The sequence below is a fragment of the Marmota flaviventris genome, chromosome 14, assembly GCF_047511675.1.
Source record: "Marmota flaviventris isolate mMarFla1 chromosome 14, mMarFla1.hap1, whole genome shotgun sequence".
Taxonomy (NCBI): Eukaryota; Metazoa; Chordata; class Mammalia; order Rodentia; family Sciuridae; genus Marmota; species Marmota flaviventris.
Genome location: NC_092511.1, coordinates 68,229,443 through 68,247,242, shown reverse-complemented (window position 1 = coordinate 68,247,242; position 17,800 = coordinate 68,229,443). Strand labels below are relative to the sequence as shown.

Below are 17,800 nucleotides of genomic sequence, written 5' to 3'. Positions count from 1 at the left end.
AGGGCCTTGGGGGACATCTTTCTTCTTCAACTTCTAGTTATTTTCCTACACTATGTTGTGATTCAAAAGAATTATGTTAATAAAATACATTTTGCTCCCCCCCCAAAAAAAATGATTCTATACTCAAAGTCAGGTGGCTCCTCCATAAAAACCACCTCCCCATCTTAATGTAGGTTGCAGTAGTGATAGGCAGTAGTTTAAACAGACCATTTCCAAAGGAGATTTTGGACTAAGCTCTTCCCTTTCTTTTTTTCCAAAAAATATCTTTATTTTTATGTGATGCTGAGGATGGAACCCAGTACCTCACACATGCAAAGCACGTACTCTACCACTGAGCTACAGTCCCAGCCCCAAGCTCCTCCCTCCTTTCCAGAACTAGCCTGCTCCTTCTCTGTGAGATCTTGCACACAGGCTAACTTAAGGTTAGGCGTCCTTGATTTCCCCATGTATTATCACATTGATAAGAAAATGCATGTGTATTTTACCAGGAACCTTCTGGAGACAGATAATATTGGATAACTTGTAGGAATCATTCTAATGAGGAGTTCCAGTTACTCAAGAGAATAATTGGGTGCTTTCCCCCACACTTTTCAGTCTATAGCTGAAAAATAACACATGCCCTCTTAGTTATAGGATAGAGGCTCTGTTTTCCCAATTGAGAGAAAAAAAATTCTAAGTGAATAAAATTTTGAAATTAATGGGCTTCTCTTTTTTAAAAACTGGATTATCATTCTCTCTGAGAACATATTAAGTTTTTCAATTTTAGCCCAGGGCCAAGCATGGCCCAGAAAAGTCTTAATATAAGAATTTCTTATTTTAAATTCCATTTGAAATTGAATGAAAAACAAATGGGAAAACAAACCACAAAGTAAAACAAAAGAATTTTTTTAGACTTTAAAAATGACCGAATGATTTATATTTCACCTATTTTACCTCTAGTATGTAAAAGCAAACCAAAACAAAAAGCATTTAAAATCCATTTTTAAGGATTCTCTAAATCTTTTATTAAGTACACATTTAACAAAAAAAAAAAAAAAAGAAGACATTCTTCGGATATCAAGATTAAATGTGTTTATTTTGAGTTAGTGAATACAATGGTATATTAGATACCAGCACTCCAAGCTACACCTATGCATTTGCCTCTAAACCTTCACACACTGTCAGTTTTTATTCCTCTAACATTCCACCACTGGGCCTTCTATTTCTAGCAAAATCATAGTTCGTATTTTAAAAAAGAAAGAAAGATCAGTCACCATATTGTGCTTCCAGTGCCCCCAGAAGGATTTTAATTATCTCAAATAAATGTTTATCATTTTTAGTAAAGGGGAAAAAATGATAACATGAGCACTAGTAATGGCACTATCAGAAGAGAAAGAACAGAATACAGATTAAAAGAAGCATTTTAGGCTGGACTAGTTTCTCCTCAGTTAAAAAATCCACATAAGATCATGGGTATGACGTCAAAGTTCAATTGTTCAATTTTGTGGGCCACACACTTAAGCGTATTGGCTAGTACATGTTTGCACTGAAACAGAAGCAATACAAGTTTTATGTTCTACCATTACACTTCCAGGTTTTTCACTTATGAATATACCTGCCAACCTAATGATTCTTGCATGCATTAGAGTTTGCTTTTGTAGAGTTAAGTTTATTTTTTCCCCATCCCTCCCACTCCCGTAAACATTGCAATGCGAACTCTTTGCCCAACTTTTAAGAGAATGTTACAAAGGACAGCTCTGTGCCACCTCAGGACAGGAATTCCCCTGTCCCCTCCTCCCCGGGCTGCAGATGGATCAGTAGTATTGATCACATCTCATCTTACATGCAAACAGACACTGCTCTCTTAATTTCCCCATGCCAGAGGCATACGAGTTGGCAGGTATGCATACAAAAATGGAATTAAAATGAAAAAGAAAGGAAAAAGAAAACTAAAAAGAAAGGAAAATCTTTCTTGTTAAAGCCAATCGTCCTAGAAGGAATCCATTGCTTTGAATTCACTTAAAGCCTGCACAGGTGAAATATGTTTCTTTTGAGAACCTCTCCTAACCCGGGTCTGGAATTCTTCAGGCTTTTCTCTCTTCACAAGGGGCTTCTTCTCTGGAGCCTTCATCTTCCAAGATACAACTGGTGAGTTGACAGCTGCGGTCCCATAGACCTTCTGGTATTTGGTTGAGGCCACATAGGATGCTTTGACCGTGAGGACAACAGCATTCATCAGGTTTTTAGCTGCCTGGATAAGCGACGTAGCACTGTCCAGCTAGAGTAGGAAAAGAATAAGACAGACCTCGGTTAATCGAGGCCCCCAGTTCACAAGAAGGTGGTGCAGTTTCACAAAACAATGTTTTTCTTGTTCAAGCAAACGGTATTGCCGAAAATAAGCAAATTCTTACAAGAGAAAGTGAACAGCCTATAAATCAGCCACCTGTCTTCTCCTATATCTGATCTCAAAGTAAACAAACATAAAAAAGTTTCCCTATGATACCTAACTTTCTAAAATCTCAATACCGCTAAAGACAAACCCTTCTTTTTAGCATATACAAATTCTAAAGTAACATAAGTTGTTCCAAAGAGCAATATATTATTATTAGGCTCATTAGTAATAGTGACAGTTACCCAATATTTGAAAAGCATTTGCTAGGCACTGAGGAATAAAAAGTCATAAAGGGTTACATTTCAATGATATGACCCTACTTCTGTATCTTCCTACCTAGCTATGACTATTTCTACATCCTGAGCTTGGGTTTGGTGAGGATGAAAGGAGCTAAAGCACAGGAAGAATCCCAGAGTGGTTTGGCTTTTTTAAAATTGAGCTTGTGGTATCCATTTAACTATTTCTAGGTCATGAAAATATCTCCTATAATAATATCAATAATTATGTCAGAATCTTATAGGTTTAGCCAGCATTCAGCAAGATCCCCATATTCCCCACGTTAATACGTGCCAAACACTGTTCCCAGAATTTTTCAAGTATTTCCCTATTTAACTTTCACAAAAACTCTATGAAGAAGAAGGTATTATCATCATTGCTTTTTTTTTTCAATGAGATTGTGCAGTAACTTGCAGAAGTTTACATAGCTTAAGTAGCAAAGTACTTGAAGACTATACTACTAGTCCACACTGTCACTATACTGAGTTGGAGAGATTTTCAAAATTCTATGAGAGCCAGGCTTGATGGCACACACCTTTAATCCCAGAGATTTGGGAGGGTAAGACAGGGGGGAATGCAAATTCAAAGCCAGCCTCAGCAACTTAACAAGGCCTTAAGCAACTTAGCAAGACCCTGTCTCAAAAATCAAGAAGTCTGGGGATGGAGCTCAGTGGTAAACCACCCCTGGGTTCAGTTCCCATAATAAAGAAAGAAAGAAAGAAGCAAGCAAGCGATGACAAGTCCCAATTTGCAAATAAGTTTAGAGACCCAACACCAGACCAGGGATGTTTAGATTCCTTCTTTCCTACACTTTACTAGTTAGAGTGCTACATAGTGTGTATCAGGCCATTCAGTGTCTGTCTGATGCTTCTTTCAGTCTCACTGCCTGAACCAGACATTTTTCAAACTCCCTTTCTTCCAGGATCTAGTGAAAGAAAAGGTGGACTGCAAGTCTTACTCCAACCTCATTTGATCATTCATCAAACTTCTTGTAATATCAAATAAGGAAAGGTATCCTTTAGAGTTTAAAAAAAAATGCTTGCTATATAACCTGTAAGTCATGGGCTATAAGTGCATTAAAGAATGGGAAAATGAGGCACAGAACCTTCTGAGGGCTGGGTGATTAGTAGTGTTTAAGCTGAGAGGCACTAAACCCTGTGGCTCCCCCACTGATGTGACTGACATTCACTTTAACTTCCTATCATTTCTTGTGAGAAAAAAAATGTGTTCCATGCAGTGACTGGGGTCAAAAGAAGTTGAATCCAACGCCACTCTGGCTTTTCTTTGTTCCATTTTCTTTATTTAAGCTTTTTTAAGAAAAAAAAAAGTTGAACTGGGTTAAAAATATTATGGTAATCAAATGAGCTCAATTCTTCCAGCACCAAAAATATTCATAGAGTCTGATCACTGGGAAAATAATGGAAGATGCTTTGTCCATATGAACCCCTTGTAATACCAAAGAAGGAATGCTTTATGATTAAAAAAAAATTAAAGATCAGTACTATATTGACCCTACATAATATAGAGAAGCAAAGATACTTCCAGAACCACAATTCACTGACATATAATTGACTCCTTTAACCAAATGCTTACAGACCATTGTACAAGGTGCACATATACCCAAATAACTTTTTAACCCATGATGTTTCATTTATACAGCCCAATTTTCGAGAGTTAGCTTAAAAAGCAAATCTTAGATTATTCATGTTAACAGGAGAGGCCAAACATGGATTTAGTGCAGTGGTTCTCAAGGGAGAGCACTAAGCCAGCAGCATCAGTATCGCCTGGGAACTGGTAGAATTTTTCAGGCCCAATCCAAAGCTTGCTGAATCAAAGACTTACATCTTTGTTTTAACTAGCCATCCAGGGGATTCTGATACATGCCAAAGTTTGAAAACCACTGGATTAATGAAACCCAAAGACAATCTGAAGGCTTATTTTATCCAATGATTTTAGGACTTCCACCATTTATTTACTAGCTTGTAACATCAGAGCTAGTTATCTGACTGAATTTCACTGTTTCATCTTTCTCATTCAACCGTCAGGTAGAAGTATAAATAATGAAGGGCAAAGATGAGACAGCAAAATGTTGGGTCAATCAGGAGCACGTCAGTCATGAATGTGGTAAAAGCAACAAGAGAACCCCACTCTACCCCTCGATACCTCTCTGGTCCAAATGATAGTTTCCGGAAAGTCTGTCAGGTTTCAAAAAGGAGTAACATTCATTCATAAAGTTAGTCCAATCTATTCTGTGCTATGGGTAAAGAGGGTAAAATGATATGTCAGAGATAGTTTGGTTGATTTATTTTGTGGTAATTGAATTAGTAGAAATAGAATAGGACAAGATATGTCTATTATATTATTAAATGATTCTGGAGAGTGAGTCTTGGGAGAATTGAGCAGATCCAAAGAGAAGGATACAAGTAATCTGGAGATTTTTACCACAGATTCCATTTTCAGATAGATGGTGTCTAATTCTGCAGCAAAAAAATGAGAGCCTGTCTCTTCTCCAGAACCCATGTGCTCTCCCAGCCTGATGCAGGAATCCTGTGAATAAACCTAATACATGGGTTGAGAGTGAGATAGCTCTCCACTATAAAGCCAGTGACTTCATTCAAGCTGCCTGCTAATGCAGATCTTGAGTTTGGGGAAAGGTAAAATGAGGAGGTGAGGGAACCCGGCCAACTAGAACAAAATTACACAGACAATATGATCAGTCTAAGATTATTAATACAAAACGTGACATTTTAAAATGGTGAATTCCAAAAACATAAACTTTACCCTTTGCTACTATACTCACTTTTGTAATTTAGGTAACTTTAAAGCATAATGAGTTATTTTATTTTTAAAATGGTTTTCTTTATGTTTGTCCAAAATGGTAATAAGACCTGGTTTTCAATTGGTTTAGTTCTTACTAAACTTCACTTCCCCAAACGAGACATGAGAAAGAGCAAAGTTATATGGCAAAAAATTTTCATACACGGTTTAGGAACCCCTGTTTATCATAATTGCATTCTATTTGGTAATTTAGACTATAATAGTGGCATTTTCAAACAAGATATGCAAATGAAGTTTTAATAATAACAAAAATTGAGCACCTACTAGGTGCCTTAATTCTTTGAATTAAATTTTGCAATTAAATTTTCCAAATCCTTAAAGTAGGTATTATTACCCTCATTTTATAGGTGAAGAAATTGAAGCTTCTGTAATGTTAACTTGCTCCTTTAGTAATATATAGTTGGAATTAGGACAAAAACACACCTCTCCCCAAAGCTCAGCATCTGAACCTACTATATAGCATTACTCCTTCAAAATATTATTTAATTTCTGGGCTGTTATTTTTCAGTTACTATCTATAATTCAAAACAAACCTGCTTCTATTTACCCTTGCCCACCTGGAAAACGGTCCTTAAACCTATCAACATCCTGTTAATCCCATGACTTAGTTTCATGAGTATCTCTATCTCACCTGGTCTGAATTTTTCAATCCCATGATTCAGATCCTAAATACTCTTTGCCTAGACCTCTGGTCTTGAGTTTGTCCCAACCCAGTGTTTAATCCTTCCTAGTCCCTCTTGGCATCCTCAGGACAATGGAGCCCAAATTTTTACCTCTACTAATTTCTCTTATACTTGCCCAGTTTCTGAGAAGCATATTTATTACCCAGCTCTAACCATCTGTTCTGTTAGGCTGGGCTTTGCTACTCTAATTAATGCTCTAAGCCTATATCTGGGCTTGCCTTGCTAGCTTTAAAATGGCCTCCAAAGGCAACCACAGCTCAGTTCTTCCTCAAGCCAGCCTACATTACATAGATGTCTGTTTTTGCTGAAAAGACCTGTCAATCTTTTCCTGTTTAGGAGGATATTTCAATTTCTTTGATGACTGCATTAAGTTCCTATATCTAGTCTAAAAGAAACTGTTCATTTTCAGCTCATTTTAAAAACAAGAGCCTACAATTAGCAAATGAGTTCATGTACTTGTCTCTGGACCAACTCCTCAAGTTTTCTTTCTTTCATTCAACCTCAAAAACACCCTTGGGCGGGGGGGGGGGGGGGGGGGGGGGGGGCTGGGGATATAGCTCATTTGGTAGAGTGCTTGCCTCATATGCAAGCACTCATATGCCTCATATGCAAGGGTTCAATCCCCAGGACCATAAATAAATAAATAAATGAAACACCCTTGGGATTGGTAATAGTATGATCCCAGTTGGGACTTACAGGACTCATGGTTTGCTCAAGGTCACACTGCAATAAGTGATAAAGCCAACATTTAAATTCAGAAAGCCTATCCAGAACCCATGCTCTAACAATTACATCACACAGCTTCCAAAAAGCATGCTTTGAAGGAGAATCCTCTATCCAAACATCTTTTGTGCTGTGCTAGCCTAACTGTGCCTTTTCCATCCCATAGGTGTCTGCTGTCCCCTGCCATAGAAATTAGAATTCTCTTAATTCTGTCACTATTCTTTTAAAATATCAAAGTACTATTTTTAAAAAGGCAACAGATGTTTCCTCACATCTTGTTCTATTACAGTCCATGAAAAGCAAATAAGGGTGAGAGAGCTGTTTCTTTAAGGCATTTTCTGTATTTTTTTCTTACCTCTATTCTCACTCTTCTTAACCCAATTCAACTTCTAATACAAAGTCAGATTTCTCTTTTCCACATCATTCTTTCTTTCTTTTTTTTTAATGAATGGAAAGACTAGAAGGAAGAACTTTCTGAACTCTGGCTTTTCTTGTCATTTAATCAATACTTATGTTGCCTAATTCCTTTATCACTTCAAAGCTGAAGACCACCAAATGTGTTTGAAATGATTGTCTTGACACTTGCATAATCATCTGGATATTCCTGAAAACTCATGTCATAGGTTACATGCTATTTCCTTAAAGGTGGACTTACATTGCAACAGAAACAGAATATGAGTGAATAGCTTAATCATAATCTTTCAGAAGTGCAAACACATCTCTTGAAATGCTGAATTCTCATTAGCCCCTTTTCATTCAGCCTACCCCTTTGTCTTTCTACCTCGACATTTCTCCATCTCCAAGTATTTCTTCAGACACCTACTTAATCTCTATTTTGTGCCATCCACTGCTCGTAAGTGCTGGGTATACACACATAAATCCATACAGGTGCAGAACTATAAGAGCTCACAGTGCAAAGATGAAAGAAGTCATGTAAACTAAAAAAGTATAACACTCTGCAATAAGTTTTGTAATATGATGTGAGGTGTCCAAGGAACAAAAGAAACAGTAAATCTATTCTGATTCAGGTAGGGATAGGACAGGGGAAATGAGCTTCATAGTGGGCATGCTATCCAGACTCTGTTTTTATAAAGAGAGATATCTACTTATCAGAGAGAACATTGACCTTTGCTTTTTGGGGGGGGGGGCAGGGGGAAGAGAGAGCTAATAAAATTTTAAAGAAATATTAAGTCCACTTTCCCTCCCTAGGTAAAAATCTAAAAAATAAATTTACTGAAACTATTATTATATAAGACTTTCAAGATAAAAATCAATATCCTTTTAATAATCTAAGACATGACAACATCAAGAAATAACTTATTTGAAAAGAAAGTAGCCTTGACTATCTATGGAGTAGCTAAGCAATTAAGAATTCTTTATCCTTTATGATAATGGGGAACACTTCCTGGGCAAATCAGCAACTCATAGATTTAGCAGTTTAGACTTAACAGTTTGATTCATTTTTTTTTTTAAAAAAGCACAATAGCCAAAACAAACTAGCAAGGTCAAAAAATGCAAAACTAATGTGAAAGGGTAGAGCACACACTGAATTAACTGAATCTAACACAGTAAATATCTTAAGATGTTAGTTGGTAAAGGCCAGGCTCACCATTTCAGAAGAGAGTTAGAACTACACTGTGCATTCTGTATTTATCTATTTATGTACACATGTAGAGACGGGTCCATTTTCAGATTGTATATCTTCTCAAAAAAAAAAAAAAAGAAGAAAGAAACTGATTGTTTGCTTCCAAAAATTAATGAAACATAAATGGCAGTTCATGGAAATCCAAAGTAAAATCAATCTATTACTAGATTTAAAATAATGTAAATATCATGGGGCTACAGGCTAAATTAAACAGAATAATGAAAGGTGTTTGTGAAATATAAATACTAAGGAAATATGCCTTGATCACTTCAAAATGCATAGAAATTCCTGGGTCAGGGATTTTTGTTTTCATTATCTCAAGTCACTGCTTGTAGCACTGTATATGAGAATGCTAAAACAGTTCCCCCAATATGGGTAAACTCCCTATTAGCCACTTTGCAACATCTTTAATGGGAATGACAATGGTTTTAATATATTAAGAACAAGAAGTATTTTAATGGGGCTATCCTACACATTTCAGGGAAGGAAGTTGTGATGAAAGAATTGACAATAAACTGAAAGCAAACACCATGAGAAAACTGGAATCTTTCCAATGGAGCTGGCCATTTATTTATATTTAAACTATCATTTCCCCAAAAGCAGTCACAAATTGCTTATGGGGGGGGGGAGGGGGGGGGCGGGGGGAGATTTTGCTACAAGTCAGCTTTGCTGTTAATGAATGGAAGGCTAGAAACCTAGAGCACTGGAGCCTATTATCCGCCAAGAGGAACATTTCATGTTTAAAAAAATCCATGAGACTTTGAAGAGGTATTTGATCTCCTTAGAAACTGTGATACATTTGAAATACCTTGAAATATCTGCCTACTTTTTTCCAGAGTCTATATCAATAACACTTTTTAAAAACTCTACCATGTCCTGGGCAATAAATAACTCAAGCAAACAAAGACATGGTGAAAAGGTCTAGCCTAATCGTATCTTTCTCCACTTAAGTCGTCTCAGGATGTTTATACACTCGCAAAAAAAAAAAAAAAAAAAAAAAAAAAAAAAAAGACATTTCTTTTATAGCAAGCCCTCATTTCAGAGCCCTGCTCCAGTCATTCTTCCTCCTCAAATATCAACAATGAAGTAAGCTAGAAAAGCTTGCTTCCTTCCTCTTAAAACAGGGACAGTGGCGAACACAGGGCAGCAATTTACCACTCACCCTTATAGTGTCCATGGCAGACACTATTAATCAATCATGGCACTTGGCTCTCTTAGAATCCGCTAAGTGGCACAGGAAAGGAAACATACTTACCTCTCTCCTCCAAGTGGTTACATTTTGACAGAATTGTCAGATTCAAACTTGATATAGTTTATAGCACAGATACATCATCCATTGTACTTTATGTTTACATTGTTTAATACTTTTTGTTTTTATTATACTATTTATCAGGATATGGACAAATATTTCTAGCTAAACAACACTGCATTAACTCTTTTGCTCTCACAACTAATTTTGTGGGATAGATTGTGCATTTTTGATTTGACCATATAATGTGTTGGCAATTCATGAAATCATTAGTGAGAGGATCTAATCATTAAGTGCAAAGCATTTTAATGGATGATCTAAAAATTGGGCATTAAAAATTAACTGCATACATTAACAAGTATAATATCTGAGGTAAAAATGACCATCACAGCTTTGATATACTTATTATTAGAAAAATGCATTAAAACAATTAATATCACAGCATATACTGTGATATCTAACATACCGATATCTAACTGATCTGATATCTAATGTATCTGAAAAGTTACTGAATCCTAAGGGCATTCCTATTTGATTACTTGGGTCTTGAAAATTAAGTATTTTACAGTTTTAAGGAGTAGATCATGATATAAAGGAGAGGTCTGTTATTTTTCTGCAGGGCTTCTTTGAGTGGTGCCAGAGAGGCAGCTGGTGGAAGGCCAATTGTTAGGAAATCTGTACGTAATGGCTCAAGATTAAATTGGCAAAGACCTTAGCAGAAAGGCACTGCAATCTCAGGCTAAAAAAAAAATCCCCAGGGTCTTGCTGAGAAATTTACCAATTGGTTCTCAGGTAACTTTCTCAACTGGACATACTTGTGTCTTCCTTTTCAATTCATTTAGGTAGACAGCAGCACTTCATAGTTGGCCAGTCCACTGATTAACTATCTTCATTTGCATTTTTTCAATTATAAGTAAGTAAACCTTGGGGACTCCCATGAAGGCTTAATTACAGTCAACAAATTTCCTAAATATGGCTGAGAGCCATGTTTCCCTACTATTAAAAGCTAAACAGTTTTTGCTGAACCCCAAACTAGACATTTTTTGCTAAATTTGGGATCTCAAAGAGATGTAGGAGTATTGAGGTAGGTTGGCTCTTGGAAAGTGTTGAACAGGAATATGCCTGGTCATCTAGGACATCCTTCACCTCCTTTTTTTTTTTTTTTCTGGATTTCTTCCTTCCTTTTAGGTTCCTTTATTTTCCCACACTTCAGGATCTACTGGCCTAGAGATCTTCTCTAAATTGTTTTCTTACATATAACAAAAGAACCATGAGGAAATAAATTCATCAGAGGAAGAAATGCCAATTGATTTGCAGATACCCACTGTAAATAGATCTTGCTGGGCTTCTATGTCACATCAGCACACCGTGCATTAACTGATCATGTCATCTCTGATCATGGCCCATTATGTGTCGTTACAACATTTACATCTCATAACAACTCTTCAAGGAGCTAAGGCTCCTTTTTTGATGTCCCTATAGTAGAGCATCACTATATTGATCCCTTTATTCCCACCATTCTCTCTCCCCAGTTAGCAGCATCATGACCAGGAGCCAACGTAAGAGGAACTCTTGTCTAAAAATGAAGAGAAACTAAGTCTTGACAAAATGGATCAAAGATCCATGGACCCCTCACTATCAGAAGTGCCTAACTTTGTATGAACATAGTGTCTGCTGATAAGTGCTGAAGGCTATTTAACAATTTGCAAAATGGTTCCCAGGCTCTGGCATGCAAAGCATATGACTCAGAGGAGTATAGACTACAGGAATCCAGGACAATCAGAGTTTGTGACTGGTTAGCAGAGGACTCTGCCTTGCAAAAGTGAGCTTGATTTGATTTGGAAGTATTCTTCATCTTTTCATATACAACCACTAGGAACTGTGTCATAATATGGTACTATTTATAGGTTGGGAAAGTAAATTGCTGTCCTTGCCAGGCCCCACTCTTCATCAGGTATATGGAAAACAGTAGTCAAAGCTTCTGCTGCTACCAGGTCTTGGGTGAAGAGAGTAAGGAAGGGTGGAAGAGCTCCATCCCCAGTGAGTGAGTGCAGCCTCTCAGGACCTCAGTCTCTTCTTTCTGCATGTGCTCACGTCTCCTCAGGAAATACAATTCTTATAATCATGCTATGCTTCCTGCCTTCTGCTGCCGCTCGCTTTCTGTCCTTTCTTCTCTCCTAGCAATGAAAGCCTAGACTATCACTCCAAGCCTGAGTTCAAGTTCCGATTGGACTGATCACTAACAACTTGATCTTGAATAAGCTCCTCAACCTTGTTCGGCCTCCAATTTATCATTAAAATGAAAATAGCCCTTCCTAGGATCAAATGCTAAATGAGATAATGTCCTTAAAGCTGAGTGCCTTCCCCATGGTATAAGTAAGCCCTTAATAATGAATCTTGGCTTTTAGTAGTACCGTGATCTATCTTTCCTCAAATCACCACTTGTGTCTTTTAAATTTTGTTTTGTTGGTTCCCAAAATGGGGATCCCTAGTCTTGCTTTTCTAACCCTTAAATCTACTTGCTACCAAATAGATGAAAAATTCATAAATTTTTCATCTTTCATTCAAACTGGAAGCACTGCCATCTAGTACCTTCCATCTCCAGCTAAGACTGATCTCATCTCATCCTCTGAAACCACCAATAGAATCTCAGTTCTTTAGCATTACTTGAATAGCTCATCAAACATAAGCCCCCCGTCAGAACATAAGACGACTACTCTTGCTGACCCTTTTCCTAATGTGCACACATTTATTATCCAAATAACAATGTAGCAAGGGGCATGTTTTAAGAATATGCCTTCCAAAAATTTTTAAAATCCAAGATGATTAAAAGTAAAAACCAAAGGAAGGACATTGCCTGGGCTCAGGTTTGTAAAAGTTGGGAAACAGCAAGCAGGATAGGCATCACAAAAAGCAATGGGCATCCATAAGACAACCAGTACTCATCAATGATCTAAGCCCCTTCCAGAGCCAGTGAAGCAAGGGTGATTAATGGGTGTCACACTCACTGCCACTTCATTGGAACCCTTATCAGACCTGCCTGATCAATCACAGTCTTCTTTTCTGCTAGTATTGGACAAGGTCTCAGAATTCACTCAACAAAAAACAGCCCAATCAAACATTAGCAATGGAGGAGAGTCAGCAATTAAGACGAAACCATTTACCATATGCTCCATGGCCCTTCCAAGTATACATGGAGGACTGCACAGAAGACTTTGATTAAAAATAAGTAGCTCTCCTTATTCATGATTTTGCTTCTTTTTTTAAAAAAAAAATATTTGTTTTAATTAGTTATACATTACCATAGAATGGATTTATGCACTTTGATATATATAAATGGGGTATAATTTCTTGTTTTTCTGATTGTATATGTTGTAGAATCACATCAGCCATGCAGTGGTATATGCACATAAGGTAATAATATCTGTTCATTCTATTATCTTTCCTATGCCCATATCCTCTCCTCTCCCCTCCCATCACTCCCTTCTACCTAATCTAAGGTAACTCTATTCTTCCCTGGGGTCCCTCTATTGTGAATTATCATCTACATATCAGAGAAACTATTTAGCCTTTGGGTTCTTGGGATTGGTTTATTTTGCTTAGCATGAGATTCTCCAACTCCATCCATTTACCAGCAAATGCCATAATTTCATTCTTCTTTAAAAACTGAATATATATTGAATATACAGACTACATTTTTTTACCCATTCATCTACTGAAGGACATCTGGGTTGGTTCCATAGTTTAGCTATTGTGAATTGAGCTGCTATAAACATGGTTTTGTTTTTCATAGATTCAATTACCCATATTCAATCTCAGTCTGAAAATATTACACAGAAAATTCCAAAAATAAACAATACTTAAGTTTTAAACTGCACACTGTTCTGAACAGCATGCTGAAATCTTCTCTGTCTTGCCCAGGACAAGAGTCAAACCATTTTCCAGTCTATCTACACATCAGACACTTTAGTAGCCAAGGGTTCTCAGTATAACACACAGGGTTCCATGTGGTCTGTTGTTTCAGGATCCACTGGGGGTCTTGGAATGTAACACTGTGTTTAAACTGGGGCTGCTGTAGTACATTAATATCGCTTTTTCCTCCAATATCATAATTTACTTACACAATTTAAGACTAATTATCTCTTAAATATAATGCAGAAAACTAAAGTGAAATTTTAGACACATACATAGCTATATAAAATAATTCACTACATTAACCCAAAAATTTCAACTCTTCTTTCATTATAGAAATGAGAATTAAGACAAGAAGAAATGGTATCATTATTCAAGTGCTCATAAGAGGTCTTCAATATAATGCATGTTTAAAATCCAGTAATTTTAATTAAATTAGTTTTAAATTTGAGCAGTTGATCCATGGCTTTTATAATTAAACACATTTTTCCGGTCTACTTTGAAACATTTTTTGAGTAGACACAGAATAATACCCTCTGAATCATTTTTTTTTTCTTCCTGGTCACTGCTTTTTCCATTGTATGCTATAAACCCACTGCCAATGTTAACACACATTCAAATCATTTTCAAGTGATCACTGTGTACAGTCACAGATTCAGGTGGTTTCCTACAACTCAATGAGATGTAACCATTAACTCTTTTAGTTAATTTCCATATAGATTCTATTTCAGGTGCTTGAAAGAGTTATCTTCATAAAGATGACTTCTTAGCATTTGGAGAGCAATTCGATTTCTGCATATATTTTCTTATTGACTCCTCTCAATCTTTCAGAGACAGCAAGAGCTCTGCACTCCATTCTACTCCTCCCCCAGATCTATTTCTTCCACTGTCTTCTCTCAGGGGGAGGGAGAATTCCTACCATTCCTCCTACTATTTAGATAGGCTACCCAGAGTTTTAGGCTACACCTTGTTCTCTCTGACTTAATATCTAATCTGTCATCAAATTCCATCAGTAACATCTTCAAAACATTCAGTATTTGACCTTGTCTCACCTTCTCCACTCTTAACCACCTTGACCAACTCATCAGACACTTGCTAGATTGTTATTGTAATTGCCCCAAACTACTCTCCTTGCTTCCTTCCATCTTCATTATTAGATAACAACCTGAATGTTCTGTTAAATAAACAAAAATGATGTTATTCTGTTACCATCATCCTCTAGGGGGGTGTCCTTGATTCAGTCTGAGTAAAATTCAGGGCAAAATCTGGTTGGATAGCCAGTGGTCCTTAATATTTCTGATTTTTTTCTTGTTCACTCAACCTCTAAATGTTGATCTTTTGTCTGTTGCTCAAACCAGTCATGTTAGGATGCAAGGCCTTAGCATTTAGTGTTTTCTCTGCATAGAACACTCTTTCTCCAGATATCTATAAGGCCTGCTCTCTCACTTCCAATCTTGATTCAAATATCAGCATCTTAGGGAAAACTGTCCTTAGCCATACATTTCAAATTACAATTCTATCCCTTCCATGCTTCAATTTGTTGTCCTCTCCCCCTACTTCTATATTTTTCCTACAATTATCACCATCCAATATGCATTTTCTTCTCTTGTTTATTGTTTCCCACTTACATGCTATGTTCCAAACACCTAAAACAGCACCTGGCATTTGAGCCTGCCATAGCCATTCATTATATATTGTTAATAATAAACATTATTAATGGGGAAATAAGAAATGAAAATGCTTGACCAAAGACACAAAGCTAAAGTACATTGGCTAGTCCGATAACTCATTCCTTCTACCTGTTCTTTCTTCCACTACACCCAATGGCATAAGATTATCAGGAGAGTAGAAGGTGGGATATTCTGGAGAAAGGAAACAGTAGCCAACTGTGATACAAGTTCTTCCTCCTACTGTACCCTGAGTGGCAGTTTGAAGATCAGCCTTTGCTCAGAAATGAGCCACACTTAAAGTCTTTATACTTAATTATTGCTTTCTATTACAAAAGACTTAGGTTTAAAAAAAAATCCATCTCCCTTATTAATAGTACCAGCATCTGCAAGGCACTGAGCTGTTTGTTCGGTATAATGATAGTGCTCAAACAAATTATTAACCCTCAAAATAGTATAATGTAAATGTCATCATTCCTTCTTTGTACATGAGGAAGCTGAAATAGAGAAGTTAACTTTTCTGTGAACCTGGGTTCATAATATTCATATCTAATAGAAGTAGGTTGAGATACCATGCCATCTCAACCAGACTAATCTATAATCTACCACAAAGTTTTCCTGCCTGATTATCTTCATTCTGGGTACCTGGTGGCATTGATCTAGTGGTAAGTATATGCTTTAACGGCTTATAAATGTTAGTTACGTGACCAGGCAGTAATGAGGGTGGATTTTATTAAGCCACAAAGGAGACAAAAGTCACACAAACTTCCAATCTTGCAATCTTGATTTACATTAGATCTGAACTAAGCAAGTGGCAAAGACATCATTATCTCATTTCTGATTTTCTTGCCAGCAACTAAAAACAACAACAAAAAAAATCTATGAATATTCAAAGAAAATTTTATTAAATACATCCTCCAGTTCTCCTGACTATTAGAACTAGATATCATATATACCATTTCCTATTTATCAAAGAAATTAAGAAAAATTATTCTACATTTCTACAACATAGTCATTTAATTTATCACACAGTGGACACCATGATATAATGTTACACCAACAGGTATAATGTGTAAGAACCCAAATACATCAGCTGTTATCATCACTACAGCATCTGACACATACTATGACCTGTGTTTCTTGTTTGATTTATAGTCTAGGGAGCACAAAGAAACCAGTACCATTCTTACCTTGCACAAAACACAAGACTACACATGAGAGAAACTGGATTTGAGTCTTGGCTGTGCCAGTTACTGCCTGTAAAAGTTGGGGATGCTCTAATAATCTCTCTGAATTTCAGTTTCTTCAAGTTATAAAATGGGGTTAATAATAACAATGTATTTTACAAGTTATTCTGAAATCCATGTGAGAAGATAAACTTTGAATAGTTTTTAAATTTTAAAGACATATGAGAATATAGAAGATTAGCATATAACCTCTGAGTCTCTTGGGGATTTTCATCTTAATTTACTACAACACCCGAATGCTTCAGACTCAAGGAACCCTGCGCATTGAAGCAAGTATTCTATAGATGACTGGAGTAGCATGAAGGTATCATCAACCCCAGCAAGGCGAGAGAGAACAAAGTACTACCAAAAGGTGGTGAGTTTTCTTCTCCTTGACAGTGATGATGAAATATCAATGGAGTGGTCCTACTTAAAATCTCAATTTTTCCATTTATAGAGAATAGTCTGAAAATATGATTTTCAAAGGAAATAGGTCATAGGAACCGCACTGTTGGGGACTTAACACTGGCTATGGAGTGTGTCCCCCAAAGAGATAAATCCAACAAAGAAATGAAGGGAGACCATTCCTACAAATATGACAGTTCACCGATGAATCTGTATTTCATGATTCCATCTCAATTCTGGCTGCCTTTTTTGCTAGAATCAAATCATTGGCTACGCAAAACAATTTTGTCCTCAAAAGCTTTGTCTATGTATTGGTCTTGTCTCATACATAGTTAAACGTCTGGCTCTTTGCAAACACATTCCTCCTTGCCCTTTTCTAGTATACTCTCCCCAAAAAGGCTAGCAACACAGAAATTCATATTGGGGTTAGGTGGACATATTGGGTTTAGTGTTTGGTTAGCGCAGTGATAGATTCTTGGCTTAGGCTGTCCCTTAAATTGAGTGTAAGATGAGCCTACTGAAAAATAAAAATTGTTGAGTATTTCTCTAAAGAGAAAATTTTAGATTTTGTAGATTCAATACATATTGAAATACCCCAGTTAGATCTTTCTTATATGTTACTATCATTTAACACTCATTTTAAAAACAAAAGCAATACACCAGCTTTATCTACACCATTCTATAAACAGGCACTGAGGCTTAGGGAGAAGAAACTTGCTAGCTAATAAACAATTACCAGCAATTTGAGCTCATGACCTCTGTCCTTGGGAATAGTGTGTTTAATGGTACACCACAGCTCCAACTG

The 17,800-nt window shown here is 36.7% G+C and overlaps 1 protein-coding gene across 4 annotated transcripts in view; it reads right to left on the bottom strand.

Annotated features, from left to right (window-relative positions):
- Window positions 1-1,969: 1,969 nt before the first annotated feature.
- The window catches only part of Ctnna2 (catenin alpha 2), a 983,267-nt gene continuing 967,436 nt past the window's right edge, over window positions 1,970-17,800 (bottom strand). For all 4 annotated transcript variants that reach the window (XM_071601249.1, XM_027943787.3, XM_027943788.2 and 1 more), the window contains one exon: window positions 1,970-2,257. In XM_071601249.1, coding sequence (XP_071457350.1) covers window positions 1,970-2,257 — 288 coding nt within the window. The remainder of the gene's footprint in view (window positions 2,258-17,800) is intronic.